The sequence below is a fragment of the Bubalus kerabau genome, chromosome 6, assembly GCF_029407905.1.
Source record: "Bubalus kerabau isolate K-KA32 ecotype Philippines breed swamp buffalo chromosome 6, PCC_UOA_SB_1v2, whole genome shotgun sequence".
NCBI classification, from domain to species: Eukaryota; Metazoa; Chordata; class Mammalia; order Artiodactyla; family Bovidae; genus Bubalus; species Bubalus kerabau.
In genome coordinates this window covers 32,442,186-32,460,505 of record NC_073629.1, presented here as the reverse complement: position 1 = coordinate 32,460,505, position 18,320 = coordinate 32,442,186, and the positions used below count along the sequence as shown (strand labels likewise).

The window sequence follows — 18,320 nt, the reverse complement described above, 5'->3', positions numbered from 1 at the left end:
TAAGGAGGAATGGAAATGACTCAGAAGGGCTTGGGCTGGTGGGAGAGTGATATGAGCACCTTAGGATGGCCTGGTGACCTTTGAAGCCAGCTGTGTGCTTTGCAGGTGGGCTGCACCAAGCCAGGTGGGGACTGGCATTTTCCTGATGGCCCATGAAGCAAGCTGTGTGGTTTACGTTTCTCTGGTGGGTGGGAAAAGAGCTGGTGGTCCAGGGACTGAGTCCTGGGAAATTCTGCCATATGGCGTACGTTGGGGCCGAGCGGACTGGGACGGGAAGGCGGGAGACCTGGGGTCCTTGGACTGGCTCTGCTGCCTGTCTCTGCCTACTAGTTGGCTCTGTAATCCCCCTCAATCTCAGTTTCTCTGGCTACAAAGTGAGGAAAATTATCGCACTCTGTCTGCTTGTTGTGCAGATAAAGTGGGTAGAGGCCCTTTGAAATGTCAAGAACACTGTTCCAAATGTGAGGTCTGACTGCCAAGGGAATTCTCAGAGCCTCCTGGGAGGCAGCAGTCTGCCGGTGCGTCACTTTCGCAGCTTGTTCTCAGACAGGTACTTCAGCCTCTCACATCCGTAAATCTCATCTCCTATCTATAGTCAGCAAATAAGGGAAAGGACAGGCCTTGCTCTGCCACCATCTGATGTTCTTCCCAGCCCTGGCCTCCCCTGCCCCCACCCGAGGCGATGATTCCCCTGCCCTCCCTCATCTGCTCCCGACCTGTCAGTTTAATTTAACGATATTGCAGGAGAGGTTTGATTTAATCAAACCAGTTGCTGTATCCATTCTGCTCAGAGGTCCCTCAGTGTCACCACTGAGGCTCAGATTAGACAGTGACAATTACTCCTTCTTCCCTGGTTATGGCCTCCCCCTCCCTTTCTCTCCCTGGGGGGAACAAGGAGGCATATCAGTCTCCTGGGACCTAAGAATAGATGCAGGAAGATCAAAGGAGGGAAGCAGACTGGCCTCATGAGCCCCTCTCGTGCCTTACATGGCCTTGTTTAAGGCTGAGCAACAGCCCGAGGGACAGGGGGAGCAGAGAATGTGAGCAGAGCTGCTTGGAAAGGCTCAGGGCTGTCTGAGGACACAGCTGAGCCATCCTCGGTGCCATCAAGGGTGGCCTCGGAGATAAAACCAAGCTCCTTTATTGTCAGGGAACTGGATGGAGGGCGGGCCGAAGAGGTAAGGTACTCTCTGCATGCTCCAGACCACGAGAATTTCTTTCCAGTTTCTCAGCCGGGATTCTGGGGTCTCTAGAGCTGGGAAACAACAGTAAAAAAGGTGAGGCGCCATCAATTGAGTTTTTGTGACTCTGTCCTTGGCGTGAAAGCAGCAGTGACAGGAAGAGGCTGTGTGGACGTGGGGTACCAGTGGTGTGTGGGGGTGTGTTGTATACCTGAGTGTCTGTGGCTGGGGAGTCAGGCAGGGGGGCCCTGGTGCAAATAGTTCAGGTTTAGGGAGTTTGGAATTCCGGAACAAATCTCTCTTGCCACTTAACTCTTGCCTTTCCCTCCTTCTCCAGGAAGCAGGTGCTCGGCACCTCTTGCTCTCTTGAGCAGCTCACTGAAGGGAAACAAAGGTGCCTCGAAGGGGACCTCTCTTGGGGGTGATGAAAATCTTTTTTCCCTTCTACTCATTTGTGTCACATTCTTCCATTGGGCCAGGCGACTGACAGGTGCACCCTTCCCCAGGCCCCTTTCAGAGTCCCCTCCCTGCTGTTTGTGTCTTACCCAGATATCCAGCAGACACCGCCTTTACAGGAGCTAAATATGATTAGTAGAAACCCTTCCTGACAGCTCCAAAGAGAAGCCCTCAAAAGCATATTCTATTGAGTGCATCTCATCGCTGCTGACAGTCGCTTTATCAATTAAATTCCACCTTCCCAGTCTTCAGAGACGCCACCAACCTCCCTACCTAATAAATCACAGACCCCAGTTATTGTTAAATGTCCCATCAGTCTCTAATAAACCCCTTGCCAACAGGGGCAGGTTATTTATTATGCTGCCTGGACAAGAATGAATTGGGCCCCGTTCTCAGAAGAGCAAACGTGATGCCTTTCTCCCTAAAGACTGAGGCTGTGGTATTAAATGGGGCAATTCATCAATGTGGGCCTTGAGCAGAGGGGAGTCTGGTCGAGAGAGAGAGAGAGAGAGAGAGAGAGAGAGAGAGAGGATGCCTGGGGTCCTTTACTGAAAGCCAGGGAGGCAGGCCCCCGGGGTGGGAGGTGGCTGTGAAGAGAGTGGGAACCTGGGCCTTTGCTGCTTCTCCCCTGATCCTCATACCTGTCTGAACACACTAAGGATTTGGTCACCCCACAGGCCAAGGGGCACATGTGAAAATAGTTATTTTCCACATCAAAGGTTTGCTACGTAGGATCCAACAAGGTCATGAAACAAAAATTCTGTCCAGAAGGCCAGATACTGTTACTTAATAAACTTGACATAACTTAAAGTTATGGATGGTACTAGTCCACTGAGTAGATGAACTGAAGAATACAGGAGGAAGGGTTCCCTTTGCCTGGAAGAGAGAACCAGAAAACACGCGCTCAGTCACTGTTTGTGGGCAAAGCAGCACATAGGTAAACACTGACTCTCAAAAAGGGGAGTTTAACATCTAAAAGACCCTGTTAGGTGTGAGAAACAGTGTGTAAAGTGGGCCTTGTAGTTACTGCCTCGTGTTAGATCCCAAACTGAGAGGATGCTCGATGGTCTGCAAGTGACAATCCAAACTCCTCAGCTTTGTCATCAAGCCCTAGCCTGTATTTCCAATTGCATTTCTCTCTGTTGTGACCTAACACTATCCCACTCTGGGCAAGCATAACACATTAATTTGATATTCCTTGTGGTGGCAGGTAAGGCCCTCCACACTAGGGGACCAATACATCTCTGCAACCTTATTCCTGGTAATTGCTGCCATACTTGCCTCCATTCACGCTGAAGCTCATACCTTCCCTAACTGCTGTGGTTTCTCATGCTTCCACGCCTTTGCACAAACTGTTCCTTCTGCCCAGAATATCTTTCTACGTTGTCTGCCTGGTGAGCTTTCTTTCCACCCCCACTGCCTGATTGAATTCCTTATCTATCCTCCAGGATCAGCTCAGAAAATCAGCCCCCAGTGCTTCAAGGGACTAGGACTTTGTCTCCTGGTGCTGCTGTCATGGCAGAAGGGCTCGACTCCAGGGAGTAGGAAAAGAGCGATCTGGGCATGGAGGTTTTCTTCTAGTTCTATGCACGCTTTAAACCATTTTGATTTGAGGTGGGGAGAGAAGCTCATAGAGAAAAAAGCTGCTGGTCTCTGAATACCAAAAGCTGTTTTTCTCCATTTCTCAGAAGTTCTCACTGTCTCCCACATGACAGCCACACTTTGAGCAGCTAAGGCTCTGAAAAATGTCAGTGCTGCATATAATTGTACAGCACCCTGTGCTACTTGTACATTTCCTCCTTGGTCAGTGCTGTCTGTTTGCACGTATCTTTCTGCTTGAGGGCAAGTGCTCTGTTTATTTTGTCCCATCTTTGTATCTCCAGCATTTGGCTGATTTACAAATCAGCCGTTAGATTTAGGCCTTTAGATTTCTGTTGCAAGAATGAATAGAGATGTTTGCAGATTGAATGCAAATAATAAGGTTGCCTACCCTTTGTTGCTCTGAGGATCAAATGAGAAAAAGTGGCTATAAAAATCTTAGTTCTTGAAATATACACATTACTGTGTGTAAAATAGTTAGTGGGAAGTTGCTGTGTAACAAGGGAGCTCAGCCCAGTGCTCTGTGATGGCCTAGAGGGATGGAATGGGGTAGAGGGGTGGGAGGGAGGTTCAAGAGGGAGGGGATATATGTATGCTTATGGCTGATTCACACTGTTGTATGGCAGAAGCCAACACAACACTGTAAAGCAATTATCCTCCAATTAAAAATAAATCTAAGGACTTCCCTGGTGGTACAGTAGAGAGCAATCTGCCTGCCAGTGCAGGTGACGCAGATTCAATCTCTGGCCCGGGAACATTCCGCAGGCTGTGGAGCAACTAAGCCCTTGTGCCACAACTGTTGAGCCTGTGCTCTACAGTTGCTACTACCGATCCCCTGTGCTGCCAGTACTGTGCGCCCTAGAGCCTGTGCTCTGCAATGAGAGAAGCCACAGCAACGAGAAACCTGTGCACCGCAGCTAGAGAAACCCCCTCTCACAAAGAACCCACGGAACAAAAAATAATAAATCAATAAATAAGTGCTATTAAAAAAAAACTTAGTTCCTTCCTTTTTTTTCCCACATAGTCCCATGGATCCTCACACCCAGGTGGGCCACTTTACACTCCTGTCTTTATTTACATTATTTACCTTTCCTCTGGGTGCAGAAACTTCCACTGTGATATGATTGTCTAGGACTGTTTGAACCTCAAAATCCATTCTGAGTCGATATCTTACTCCCACTTCTTCAGTTCACAGAAATCTATCCCTCCACTAGCTTCCAGGTATATAACATAAGGAAAGACTTTCCAGGTAGACAAAACTGCATAAAAGGAGGCTGGGGTCCCATTGTGATTTTATCCTGGGAGAGGCCAGGAGGTAGACAACAGTCCAACTTTTTTCTGTGTATGTTACTCTCATACCTCCTGATTATTAAATGGTCTCTTACCTTTGTGTTTTATTTTTATGGCACTAAACATTATGAACAACAGCATTCTTCCAATTTTTTAACTACTGAAGAAAAAAATGTACTGATTTGTTGGCAATGGCATCCCACTCCAGTACTCTTGCCTGGAAAATCCCATGGGCAGAGGAGCCTGGTAGGCTGCAGTCTATGGGGTCACGAAGAGTCAGACACGACTGAGCGACTTCCCTTTCACTTTTCACTTTCTTGCATTGGAGAAGGAAATGGCAACCCACTCCAGTGTTTTTGCCTGGAGAATCCCAGGGACGGGGGAGCCTGGTGGGCTGCCGTCTATGGGGTCGCACAGAGTCGGACGCGACTGAAGCGACTTAGCAGCAGCAGCAGCAGCATAGCAATATAATTTATGCCTAGTAATATAACTGCAATATTTGTGTCCATAAGACTTTGTAAACAACAAATGTAATGACAGAATGCCTATAAAACTATAAATTTTCTTTTCTGGAAAAATAGTCTTTGTATTTCTTTTGGGATGAGAGCTAAGTTCTTCATTGGTGATTGGTGTGAGTTCTACACAGCTGCTGCTGAGCATGAAAATTCAGCTTAGATTTTTGAGCAGGAAAAGGTCTGTCATTCAATGTTTATTAGGTCCACCAAGGGCCTGGTGCTGGATTGGACAGCCTAGGGTAAGAAAATTTCCATCCTTGAGAAACTCATAGTTTATTTAGTGTGAAGGACAGATACGTAAATAAGTAAACAGAACAAGGTAAGAACTAGACTGGAATCACTTATAGTGAGAAGTGGGACCCTGGGATGGGAAATAAAAAAGGTGGTCAAAAGGTGTAGGATCAGAAGCTGGACCCAAACAACCTAATATATCTACTTAAGAAAGGTCACTCCAGTGCCTGTGGGGTAGGTGGCTGGGAGAGAGAAGAAACTCTGAGCAAGGGCACCATTCAGGAGGCTGTTGAAGTAGTTAGGATGATAAAGGGACCTAAAATAGGACAGAGCTATGGAGACTGGAGAAGAGATATGGATGAGATATTCAGAGGCAAAATTACCTGCCCTTGTAACTGTTAGAAAGGGGAGGGACTTCCCTGGCAGTCCAGGGGTTAGGATTCGCCACTTTCACTGCTGGCCTAGTATTCAAGGGGTTCACTCCCTGGTTGATCCCGAACATTGCACCATGTGGTCAAGAAAAAAAAAGAAGAAAAAAAGAAAGGGGAGGTATAGCGCAGGGTGCAGTCAAGAATAATTCCGAGGTTTGGGATTCAAGGATTAGGTGAATGAAAGAGGTAGGGTACTAGGAGGAAGTCTGAAACATTTACTGCTCACTCCCAAGGCCCCCTTCTTTCATAGGAACAGTTGATACTTTGTTAGCGTTTTATAAATTTCTAAGAAAAATGCATCTGAGGACCCCTTCCCAATGAGATTACCAAGCCAAAGTCCTCCTACCTCTTTTGGAATCGGAATCATCACTGTGTGTGTGTGTGTGTGTGTGTGAGAGAGAGAGAGAGAGAGAGAGAGAAGGGAAGTGTAAACTGGTGAGAGATAATGACCAGAATTATGATATCAGGACAAAGGCAAAAGTTGGGGTTAGATGCAGGATTATCTTTAGATTTGGAATTGTAAGATTAGGTTCCAGAAACACTTACATTGGGAGTTATGATTCAGACTTCGTTATAGGAACTCATTTGTTCAATAAATATTGAGCACTTACTCTGGGTCAGATTGCTTTTTTCCAACAAGGGATATTGAAGAGAACAAGAGAGATTAGATCTCTGTCCTCATAGAGTCGGGGAGACAGACAATAAACAGGATTTCAGCTAGTGATAAGTATCATGAAGAAAAATGAACCAGAACATGGGAATAGAGTGATGAGAAAAGCTGGGGAGCTGCCAGGATGAGGGAGCTATCTCAGGGTGTTCAGGAAAGTCTTCTTTGAAAAGGTGATATTTGAGCTGAGACCTAAAGTTGTTCTTGAGATGGTGCTGGGGAGGGATAGGAGCAACGCACAGAAAACGTTAAATTTGAGCTGTTAGACATCGAAGTGGAGGTGTTGAGACGGGAGATGGAGGTACAAGTGTGGAGTTCAGAGGTCGGAGGTGGAGATACGAATGTGGGAGCTGTCCGTGCAGTTGCTGGTTCCTATCCGATTTCTTTCATCAGGGCTAACCGTGTGCCAGGTACTGTGCTAGGGGTTGGGGACACAAAGACGAAACCACACAGACATATACTACGCAACGTGGTCAATCGTCTCGCTGTAGTCCGGACGCTCTCCGAGAGCGCAGGACAAGGCAGCGAGTTGGGGCGGGACAGGGTGGGGATCGGGAGGGGGCGACCGCGGAGTCACGGCCCGGAGGCGGGGAGCTTGACGCACAGGCCGCATCACAAAGACAGCTTTGTGAGGCAGCCAACTCTGGGCGCTGGCCGGGGCGGACCCGCCCACAGAGGGCCTTCGGGCGGGGCGGGGCGGTGCTCCCATCGCTAGCGGCCGGCGCCCTCTACAGGTCGCAGGCGGCGATACGCTGGTAGCCTCTGTTTTCCTCTCCTCCCTTTTCCCGCCATCCTCTGGTCACATTTTTTGTTGTTGTAGCTGTTTCTGAGTGTTGCTAAGCCTTCAACTTCCCCTCCTTTTCGAGGCCTGGCGTGTCAGTGTCTTCGCGGGAAGAGTGCCAATAAAGTTTTTCCTCTTCTCGCTCTCAGGCTCCCAGCCTCGCCCCAAGTACCGCGAGATCCGGCGGCGCGGCTACCATGGCGGCGGCGTTTGAAGCCCCAGCTGCCTTAGAGACCGTGGAGACCGCTATGCCGGCGGAGCGTGTGGCCACGCAGTTCTCGGCCCCGGAGCCAGCCTCCCGGCCGGTGCGGACCCTGCGGACGGCTCACGACATCAGCGGCCCGCGGACCCGCACTGGGGACGTGCTGCTGGCGGAGCCGGCAGACTTCGAGTCGCTGCTGCTGTCGCGCCCGGTGCTGGAGGGCCTGCGGGCGGTTGGCTTCGAGCGGCCGTCGCCCGTGCAGCTGAAGGCCATCCCTCTGGGGCGATGTGGACTCGGTGAGGGAGGGGGCACTAGAGGGGCCAGGAGGGCCGAAGGTGCGGGATGCGGGGGGCGGTCGAGCCATGGCGAAGGCCGGGAAGGGCCCAGGGCGGCTGCCTGCAGGGGCACGACACCGCATTCCGCGTGCCTCTATTTCCTACACTGTCAAACGGAGGCGCAGTACTGAATTTGGAGATATTTAAGGTCCATTCCATTCTGACAAGTGGTTCTATGTTTGAGAAAAGTAAACAGTAGTAAGGATCTCGGATGAGATCATCCTGGATTAGGGTAGGCCCTAAATCCAGTGACTAAGGCCGGAGATTGGAGTTACACAGCTTCGCGCCAAGAAATATCAGAGCCATCAGAAGCTGGAAGAGACAGGGAAGAATTATATTGATAACCATAGAGCCTTTGGAGGGAATGTGACCCTACTGATACTTTATTTCATACTTCAAACTTCTGGTTCTTAAGCCTAAAGAAGAAAAGAAACGGTAGGGGTTCAGGGAGGAGGCCTGTTTCTGGATATGGCTTCATGCTTTTTTAAGAGTTAAGGGTAAAAATCAAAGTGCCAACGATGTGATCTCTGGAGACCCTTCTAGTTCTGGGATTGGTACCTAAGTTTCTTCAGTCCTAGCTAACTTTCTTTTCTTCTCAGATTTAATTGTTCAGGCTAAGTCTGGAACTGGAAAAACCTGTGTCTTCTCCACCATTGCTTTGGACTCTCTTGTTCTTGAGAACCTAAGTACCCAGGTGAGTTTAGCTCAGATGACCCAAAGGAGGGTATGTTATGTGGATTTTACTACACGTCAGATGAAATACCAGTGGCTCCTCAGAGATAGAAGTGAAGTTGGTGAATGATTCCATTGAGGCATAGATGACAAGTATAAGGGGAAAGTAGACATTGAGGCTATTGAGTGGTGGAGGTATGGATGGGATAGTGCCCAAATAGAAGTTTAGAGATTTCTGTTATTACTACATGTTAAATAAAACAAGTCTGCCATGTGTATCAATTTTGTCATTTCTTGAGAATACAAATAGGGATTTTTTTTTTATGCTTTTATTTGCTAACCAGATTATGGTGAGGTTTAGCATTTTGCCTGATTTGTGGTAATGAGGTAATTGGCTGTTGTCGGTAACTAGGTGGTTCTTAACAGTGACTGTATTATACTGAGCTCCCATTTTCTAGATTCTCTCAGAGTATGTCTAAGATGGCCTTACCCAAATTAACAGGAGATTTGGGTTTGGGGATCATTTCTTCAACAAAGATATGTTAAAGATAATATGATTTGCCCATGTTATCTATAAACAATTACGCCAGGCACTGGGGATATCTTTTTGAGTCCTGCCTTATATATTTATTCTGCTGACTTGTTAAAGGTATATTTTATGTTTTGTTTTTAGATATTGATCTTGGCTCCTACAAGAGAAATTGCTGTACAGATACATTCTGTTATCACAGCCATTGGAATAAAAATGGAAGGGTTAGAGTGTCATGTGTTTATTGGAGGGACTCCATTATCCCAAGACAAAACCAGACTTAAAAAGTGTCATATTGCTGTTGGTTCTCCTGGTAAGATATCAGCACCTTTTAATTACTAGGCTTTTAAGTAACTGAGCACTTTTATATAACAATAAGAATATGGCAGTCTTTGATAAGTATGGTAATTATTTTGAGTATTAAAGATGAAGAACATTAGATTAGTGAGGTATAAACACATGACTGGATTACCAACAGAATTTATAAAATCTCCATTCCTAAGGATGTTTAAGTATGGGATAGGCCTTTGAAAAGAAGAGTATTGAGATGACTTTCAGGAAGCCCTTCTAAGCCATGGATTGGGATTATTCTTTGCTTCCGTATTGTCTTTCAGTCATGAATCACTCAGAATCACAATCTAGCATTCAGTGCTTTACAGCTCTTAATGGAATAGTGTTTATTTTCCATACATATTGGTGATGAAATGTGAGGGAAAAATAACAGATTTAGGCAAGATCAGAACTCAAGATTTCTAATTTGTGGTTTAGTGTGTAAATAGAGAATAGTGAGGGTTGGCTCAGATCAGCAGTTCCACCTGTTAAGTAGAGTAACAGAATTGGCTGAAATTTCCACAAGTTGGTGCATTGTGAATATTTGAATTTGTTTTGTTTTCTGGAATTTAGGCAGAATTAAACAACTGATAGAACTTGACTACTTGAATCCAGGCAGTATACGTCTCTTTATTCTTGATGAAGCAGATAAGCTCTTAGAAGAAGGCAGCTTCCAAGAGCAAATAAAGTAAGAAAAATAAGTAACTTGACTATTAAAATGGTGCTCCAAAGTATCTGTTTTTGGCTTTTCTAAGTGGTGATTACCATCTGAATAGTTTTCAGAGTGTGTGTTTTTCTTTTATTTTGCAGTTGGATTTATTCTTCCTTGCCTGCAAGTAAACAGATGTTGGCAGTGTCAGCTACTTACCCTGAATTTTTGGCTAATGCTTTGACAAAGTACATGAGGGAGCCCACTTTTGTAAGACTGAATTCCAGTGATCCGAGTCTAATAGGTGTGTATAGATATTGGATTTGTTACTTACTGGGTTTGTTCATGATATTCTGGAGCTTTCTTTCGTTTAGTTGTCTATTGCTTTCATATTTGCTTTATTTAGCAAATAGGTTTGTTTTAACAGAAGACTCTTCTTTATAGGTTTGAAGCAGTATTATAAGATTGTCAATTCATACCCTTTGGCCCATAAGATTTTTGAGGAAAAGACTCAACATTTACAGGAACTGTTCAGCAAAATTCCATTTAATCAAGCCTTAGTCTTTTCTAACTTACACAGCAGGTACTGTACCTTAAAAGTCATCTGGGGAACTTATGAAATACAAAGATAGGTGTGGGCAATATTTGTAAAATTATAACCCTCTGTGTTATTTTTCATAGAGCACAACACTTGGCTGATATCCTTTCTTCTAAAGGCTTTCCTGCCGAGTACATTTCAGGTAACTTCATCTCTTAACTTTAATCTTTGTTGAGTATCCTGACTTGAAGCTTCTCCCAAGTCAGGAGAGATACCACTTTATGAGTTGACTTGTTAATGTGGGGTTATACTGAGTCTTTAGAGTAAAAGGAATTTCAGGTTTATTTTTTACTGAGATTTGGTTATACCAATATCCTTGTTTTTTTAAGAAGTAACATGGTTTATAATATAGTAGAAAACTTGAGTTGTATCCACAAATAACTGATTTTATAAAAACAAAGTCTTTTTTTTGTCTTAAGATAATCATGTTAAAATTGCTAAGAATTGCTGACTAAATTGACTTTTATGGTCTCTTGGAAGGCAAAACTGATTGATATTCATTTATTTATTTATGACTGTGGTGGGTCTTCATTGCTGTGAAGGCTTTTTCTCTAGCGTCAGCGATTGGGCTTTTCATTGCAGTGGCTTCTCTTGTTGTGGAGCATGGACTCTAGGCTCGCAGGCTTCAGTAGTTGCAGCTCCTGGGCTCACAGGTTCAGTAGTTGTGATGCATGGGTTTAGTTGCTCCACAGCATGAAGGATCTTTCCAAACCAGGGATTGAATCCATGTCTCCTGTATTGGCAGGCAGATTCTTTATCACTGAGCTACTACCAAGGAAGACTCAGAACGGATTGATTTTTGACACAAAGCTGAATTATTACTGCTAACCTAGGAATGGAAGATTTAAAGGAATTTTTGATCAGTGAGAGCCTTTCTAGAGTTTTGGTTGCTATCTCAGCTTAGTTTTTAACCTGTTAGTATAGGCTTGTTTGGTAATGATATATCTCATGGACCAATATTTCGACTGTAGATCACACTTCAATACCAAATTGATAAGCAGCTGATTAAAGCAATTTTATTTTGCTAAGAATTGTTAAACCTTATATGTAACTTTTAGATATAATGTTATATCTGCAGGCATAGCCTAAGTCACCATTTAAAAATGAATTTTTAGGGACTTCCCTGGTGGTCCAGTGGTTAAGACTCTGTGTTCCCACTGCAGGGAGGCATGAGTTTAATCTCTGGTTGGAGAACTAAGATCCCCACATACTGCAGCTAGGCCAAAAAATAAAAATAAGAAAAAAATTAAAAATGAGTTTTGAGTTGATTGCCTAACTATATTTTAAAAGATTCTGACTTTAGGTCATAACCTAGATTTCCATATAATGACAGAATTAACTTTGGTTGTTATATTTTTTAACTGTTAAGACTGGGTATTACTATTTCTGCTTTTTGTGGATTTGATAAATGTATATTAGCTTGTTTTATGTGACTTTATTTCTGGATCTTTTTAGGCAACATGAATCAGAATCGGCGTCTTGATGCTATGGCTAAACTGAAGCAGTTTCATTGCAGAGTCCTCATTTCCACAGATTTGGTAAATTTCCTGTTCAGTTTGGGTGACTAATCCATCTGGATATATGTTCTGTTATCAAATGTACAGATTTCAACTATTATTTTAGGTGGGTGTATCTGACAGGAATACCAGAAGATAATCATATTTCCAGTGCTGGGGAATATGTTTTCCTAAAACTGTCTTTTGTGTTTTTAATCTTTATTCTTGAAGGCAGTTATTCATTAGAAACAAATTTTCCTTTGCTCCTAAATATCCTCCTGTTCTTAATTTGGCTCTTGGTTACACTAGAATAATAGTGTGTCCATGCAGTAGTTACTGCAAACAAGCAATTATTCTTTTCTTCAAGACTTCCCGTGGCATTGATGCTGAGAAGGTGAACCTAGTTGTGAACCTGGATGTACCATTGGACTGCGAGACATATATGCATCGAATTGGCAGAGCTGGCCGTTTTGGTAAAAAGAAAAAAGTTGGGATGCTTTCTTTAAGGGGAGGAAGCTGTACTGTGGCAAGTGGACTTGGAATGTCATTTATATGAAAACTGACTTACTACTTAACATTCCTTCGGTGCTTTAGGTACTTTAGGACTGACAGTGACCTACTGCTGCAGGGGAGAAGAAGAAAACATGATGATGAAAATTGCCCAGAAATGTACTATCAATCTTCTGCCTTTACCAGGTATATTTTATCTGTTTCATTTGCTGTTGAAATAATAATGGTAATGATGATAGGCCTAATAAAAATAATAGCAAACATAGAGTATTTATGATGTGTAATGTTCTAAGTATTTATAAGTATTTATGTATGTTAACTCATTTAATGCTCACCACAATCCTTTGAGTTACGTGCTATTATTATCTACCTTTTGTAGAAGAGGATATTGAGACAGAGAGAGGTTAACTATTTGCCTAAGGTCTTAAAGTTAATAAGTAGCAGGGAGAAAATTGTAAGCTAACAATATATTTTTCACATGAAAAGTGAAAAATATATTTCTGTTGTATTAACTCTATAGTTTATAGCCTTCAAATTTGATTTTTTTCTTTTATATCAAGGATGTATCTTACCTTTTATGTTGCGGTGAAGATAATTCTTCTCATGTTCTCCTTTGTTATTATGAGGAAGTATCTTTAATTTGAACACTATTCTGAAAATGTTTAAGTATTTTCTTTTGATTTTAATGAATCATTTATCAAGCTGCTTTCTAAAAGTGCCATCTTGGAAACAATGCATGTTTTGAAACTACTACTGATTTTTAGAAAACTTTTTTAAAAGCCCTAAACTCTTGTGTGGAAATATGATTTATATGCTGTACAGCTGACCCTTGAATAACATGGAAGTTTGAGGTGCCGAGCCTCTGCGCAGCATAAGTCCCTGTATAACTCAGAGTCAGCCCTCCATATCTGCATTTCCACATTCACTGATTCGGCCAGCAGCAGACTGTGTAGTACTGTCAAACATACTGGAAGAAGTCTGTGTATGACTGGACCTTCAAACCCTCAGTTCAAACCTGTGTTATTCAAAGGTCAACTGTATATGTTAATGTATGCATGTTAGTGTGTTCAGTTCAGTTCAGTCGCTCAGTCGTGTTCGGCTCTTTATGACCCCATGGACTGCAGCACACCAGACCTCCCTGTCCATCACCAGCTCCTGGAGTTTACTCAGACTCATGTCCATTGAGTCGGTGAAGTCATCCAGCCATCTCATCCTCTGTCATCCCCTTTTCCTCCCGCCTTCAATCTTTCCCAGCAGCAGGGTCTTCAGATGAGTCAGTTCTTTGCATCAGGTGGGCAAAGTATTGGAGTTTCAGCTTCAACATCAATCCTTCAAATGAATATGCAGGACTGCTTTCCTTTAGGATCTCCTTGCTGTCCAAGGGACTGTCAAGAGTCTTCTCCAACATCACAGTTCAAAAGCATCAATTCTTTGGCGCTCAGCCTTCTTTATAGTTCAACTCTCACATCCATACATGACTACTGGAAAAACTATAGCCTTGACTAGATGGACCTTTGTTGTCAAAGTAATGCCACTGCTTTTAAATATGCTGTCTAGGCTGGTTATAGCTTTTCTTCCAAGGAGCAAGCATCTTTTAATTTCATGGCTGCAGTCGCCATCCACAGTGATTTTGGAGCCCCCCAAAATAAAGTCAGCCACTGTTTCCACTGTTCCCCCATCTATTTCCCATGAAGTGATGGGACCAGATGCCATGATCTTTGTTTTCTGAATGTTGAGCTTTAAGCCAACTTTTTCACTCTCCTCTTTCACTTTCATCAAAGGCTCTTCAGTTCCTCTTTGCTTTCCGCCATAAGGGTGGTGTCATCTGCATATCTGAGGTTATTGATATTTCTCCTGACAGTCTTGATTCCAGCTTGTGCCTCATCCAGCCCAGTGTTTCTCATGATGTACTCTGCATGTAAGTTAAATAAGCAGGGTGACAATATACAGCCTTGACATACTCGTTTTGCTATTTGGAACCAGTCTGTTGTTCCATGTCCAGTTCTAACTGTTGCTTCCTGACCTGCATACAGATTTCCCAAGAGACAGGTCATAAATATATATATATAAAGGCAGGTGTACACACACACACACACACATACACACATCAATCAGTTCAGTCTCTCAGTTCTGTCCGACTCTGTGATCCCATGGATTGCAGCACGCCAGGCTTCCCTGTCCATCACCAACTCCCGGAGCCTACTCAAACTCATGTCCAATGCGTCAGTGATGCCATCCAACCATCTCATCCTCTGTCGTCTCCTCCTCCTCCATACATTATCTAGATACATATCTAGACATGTATATAGATATTGTATAGTTATATAAACATGTATATACATGATCTTCTAGAAAATGGGATATGTTATTGAATAAATATGGCAGTGAATATTTACCAATATATTTCACTCCTTTAGTGATTTTTACAAAGCTAGATTAAGCACAGGTCTAGGAGTACTGTGAATTTTAGTAGTTCTGGCTTTGTGATAATTCATTTTATGATCTTTTTACAGATTTTTAAAATTACTCTAAGCTTATGTCCGGGTTTACAAAGTATTTGTTTTTAGAGTAGATGGTCTTTAGGTTCTCTGAGACTATATTTTGTTAATTCTCTCTATAAGTGTTGATAATCTTTGTAATTATAAATACAGAAAAAAATTGAAAATTGACATATGAGGGGTAGGCCTTGTGGTAGGATTCAGTATCATAACATCTAGTGATAAAAAAAGTTGTCTTTGGTTACTGGAAAATGACATGTATTTGGATCTTTATGAAGTGTTAACAGAGCCCCGAAATTGTGAGAAAATGATACTCATGGTGTTAGATCTGTATTGGACTAGACACTTGTGTGACCACAGACTGTTCAGGTGAGTATCCAGGAGCAGGATTAGGAGGGAAATTGACCTGAATGATAGATCTCTGCAAGCAAGGGATATCATCTTAGCAGGAATCTGAGTTTAGTCAGAGTTTCTATTCAATGAAGAATCAAGAGCCCCAGCTGAAGAATCCAGATCTGAGGGAATGAGTAGTGGGTACACATACGTGGAACAGCACCAGCAGTGACAGGTGAGCTCTTTGTAAAGCTGAGGCTCTGTGTACTTGCTCTAAGATGAAAATTGGTCACACTTTGGAAAGACCTGAGTGCAGGTAGAAGCAAATTGTCAAACCTGGCTGGAAGAGGAAATTCAGAGGGTTGGAGCCAGTACATTTTTTTTAGATTTACAAGTGCCATTGATATCACAGATCTTTTCACAGTCATCTATCTGTCTTTTTTCCCTGTGGAGGTTTTTTCCCTCCACCATTGAGGGCGTTGATTTTTCCCTGGTAGAATATAATATAGGGTGGCAGATTTACTTGGGTGCAGAGTTGCGGTTGTAATATTTCCCAGTTGGTAAGCTTTAGGGAGCATGGTCTGTTTTCTAATACCTTTGTTCTGCTGCTATGAGTAGTGAGATCACAGGCAGGAGTTGGTGAGAGGGAGATGACGAGGGGTAGGAGAACTGCTACAGAGGCACCTTACTCCTAGAATCAGCTCTTTTCACTGAGAAGTTAGAGGGTGATACTGCTAATGAGTATGGGATGGTCTTGTATATTTATCACCAAAATTCTTTCCTGTGAGGATTACTTAGGTTTTTTAAAATACTAATATATTAAGCTTCTTAGTATATTGTTAGTGTATTTTGTTTCTTAACCCTTTTGACCATGGAAAGCTTTATTAAACCATTCAGAAAATGCTGGTCTAAAGCAACTTGAGAATTTAATACTTTTTAAATTCCTTTTATGTAGATCCTATTCCTCCTGGTCTGATGGAAGAATGTTTGGATTGGGATATGGAGGTTGAAGCTGCCGTGCATACATATGGTTTAGCAAGTGTACCTACCCAGCCTCTAAAAAAGCATATTCAAAAAATAGAGAGAACCTTTCAAACTCAGAAAGCTCATGGTAAACACATGGCTTCATCTAGGAATACTTCTATATCTACAGTATCAGTGAAATCAAAAAGTAATACCAAACAAAAACTTCCTGTGAAAAGCCATTCAGAGTGTGGAATCGTAGAAAAAGCCATATCACCAAAAGAACTGGGCTGTGCAGTACAACTGGAAGAGCAAATGAAGAATTCTGTTCAGACCTCTGTTGAAAACCCTACTAACAGTCAGCACCAAGTCAAAGAAGCTTCTGTGTCACTCCCCAAAATTCCTTGTCTGTCTTCCTTTAAAACCCATTTGCCGTGTATTTTGACTTTTGCAGAATTGGTGGAGGATTATGAACACTATATTAAAGAGGGTTTAGAGAAACCTGTGGAAATCATCAGACACTACACAGGTCCTGGGGAGCAGTCTGTGAATCCTCAAAATGGTTTTGTGAAAAATAGAATTACTGAAGAGAGAGTGCAGATATTGGCAAGTAGCAGCCAATCTGGAGACTCCGAGAGTGACAGTGATTCTTACAGCTCAAGGACTTCTTCCCAGAGCAAAGGAAATAAGTCGTATTTGGAAGTTTCTTCTGATACTCAGCTGAAAGACTCAGAATCTATTCCTATGGATGGCCTTATCTCTTTGGAACAGCCTCTGAATGGAAATGACACCCCTAGCCTAGTAGAGTATCAAGAATCAACTGAAATCCAAGTAAAGACAAGGCATAAGGAGGGCGCTAACCATAACCAGAGAGCTAAGCAGAGCCGGAGAAACCTTCCCAGGCGATCTTCCTATCGATTGCAGACAGAACCCCAGGAAGATGGTTGGTATGACTGCCATAGGAGAACACATCCAAGTTTTTCTGATACATATCAGGACTATGAGGAGTACTGGAGAGCTTACTACAGGGCATGGCAGGAATACTATGCTGCTGCTTCTCAGTCGTATTATTGGAATGCTCAGAGGCATCCAAGTTGGATGGCAGCCTATCAGATGAATACCGTTTATCTACAAGAAATGATGCGCAGCACCCAGTGACAGTAGGCTGTCCCTCACACCATCTGGGCATATCAAGTGATTGCCGTCCTCCTTGACCTATCGGGGAGTGGTCTATAGTGGCATTTTTTGAGGAACTGGAGAAGTCTTGAGGCTTTCTGCTGGGACATATCTATTTTTCAGGTTGTTTTGACCTAAATCAACCTGATGTAGGTCAAGTGTATTATCTTTTTAAAGATCTTTTTAAAGAAACTCCCTGGATTAGATTCTTGAAAGAAAATTTGGGGGACGTAAAGCTAAAGGTCCCAGGGTGCCATTTTCTATAAGCTGTTCTGAAAAGAAACACTGAAAAAGACATACCACTGCTTACTTTAAAAGAAATAAAAACCTTGAGATTTGAAAGGTAATGCTAGTTTATGTTGTGGAGTTCTTTCCAGAAGTCTTGGGCTGCATTTCCATAGAGGTGTTTTCTTACAGAAATTTGTAGCATGGTAGATAGAAAACTGCTTCTCCTTTTGGGAATAAACATTGATTTAGACTTTCCCAAGGTCCTTGATTTGATGCTATTTGCTTCCAGTAAAAAAAGAAACTCAGCCAAGTGTGGTGACATGTTTATTGTTCGTCTTTTGATGATGATGTCTTATTTTTAAGATTATGGAAGCTGTCTGTGTTTTTGATACACATTAAATAGCTAAGGATCAGTGGCTGTCTTTTGTTTCTTAGGAAAAGGAGCAGCTCTTCATCTTTGTTGATTTTTGGATCCTTTTATGAATCTGATGAAAGCTATAGATTTGTCCCAGAAAATTTCTCATTCTGTAAACAAGAATTTTTTTTCAAAGGGTTCATAGACCTTTTGAAGCCCATCTCTGGGACCCAGATTAATAGCTACCTTATTCTGCTAGTTAGTAGGCTAAGGGAAGTTTCTAGCATTTTTCTGA

At 42.9% G+C, this 18,320-nt stretch overlaps 1 protein-coding gene across 1 annotated transcript; it reads left to right on the top strand.

Annotated features, from left to right (window-relative positions):
• The first annotated feature begins 7,209 nt into the window (after window positions 1–7,209).
• On the top strand, window positions 7,210–17,789 carry DDX20 (DEAD-box helicase 20). The gene is made up of 11 exons (XM_055584747.1): window positions 7,210–7,649; window positions 8,288–8,382; window positions 9,034–9,202; window positions 9,793–9,907; window positions 10,030–10,172; window positions 10,313–10,451; window positions 10,550–10,608; window positions 11,922–12,004; window positions 12,330–12,435; window positions 12,557–12,658; window positions 16,259–17,789. Exons 1-11 carry the CDS (start codon window positions 7,349–7,351, stop codon window positions 17,422–17,424), a joined length of 2,478 nt encoding a protein of 825 aa, XP_055440722.1. The 5' UTR covers window positions 7,210–7,348; the 3' UTR covers window positions 17,425–17,789.
• Window positions 17,790–18,320: the final 531 nt, after the last annotated feature.

Excerpts from the sequence above, each read along its gene's own strand:
- DDX20 (XM_055584747.1), top strand. The coding sequence starts at position 7,349 with ATGGCGGCGGCGTTTGAAGCCCCAGCTGCCTTAGAGACCGTGGAGACC. Across the intron at positions 10,173-10,312 it reads CAGTGATCCGAGTCTAATAG|GTTTGAAGCAGTATTATAAG; the intron begins GTGTGTATAGAT and ends TCTTCTTTATAG. Across the intron at positions 10,609-11,921 it reads TCCTGCCGAGTACATTTCAG|GCAACATGAATCAGAATCGG; the intron begins GTAACTTCATCT and ends GGATCTTTTTAG.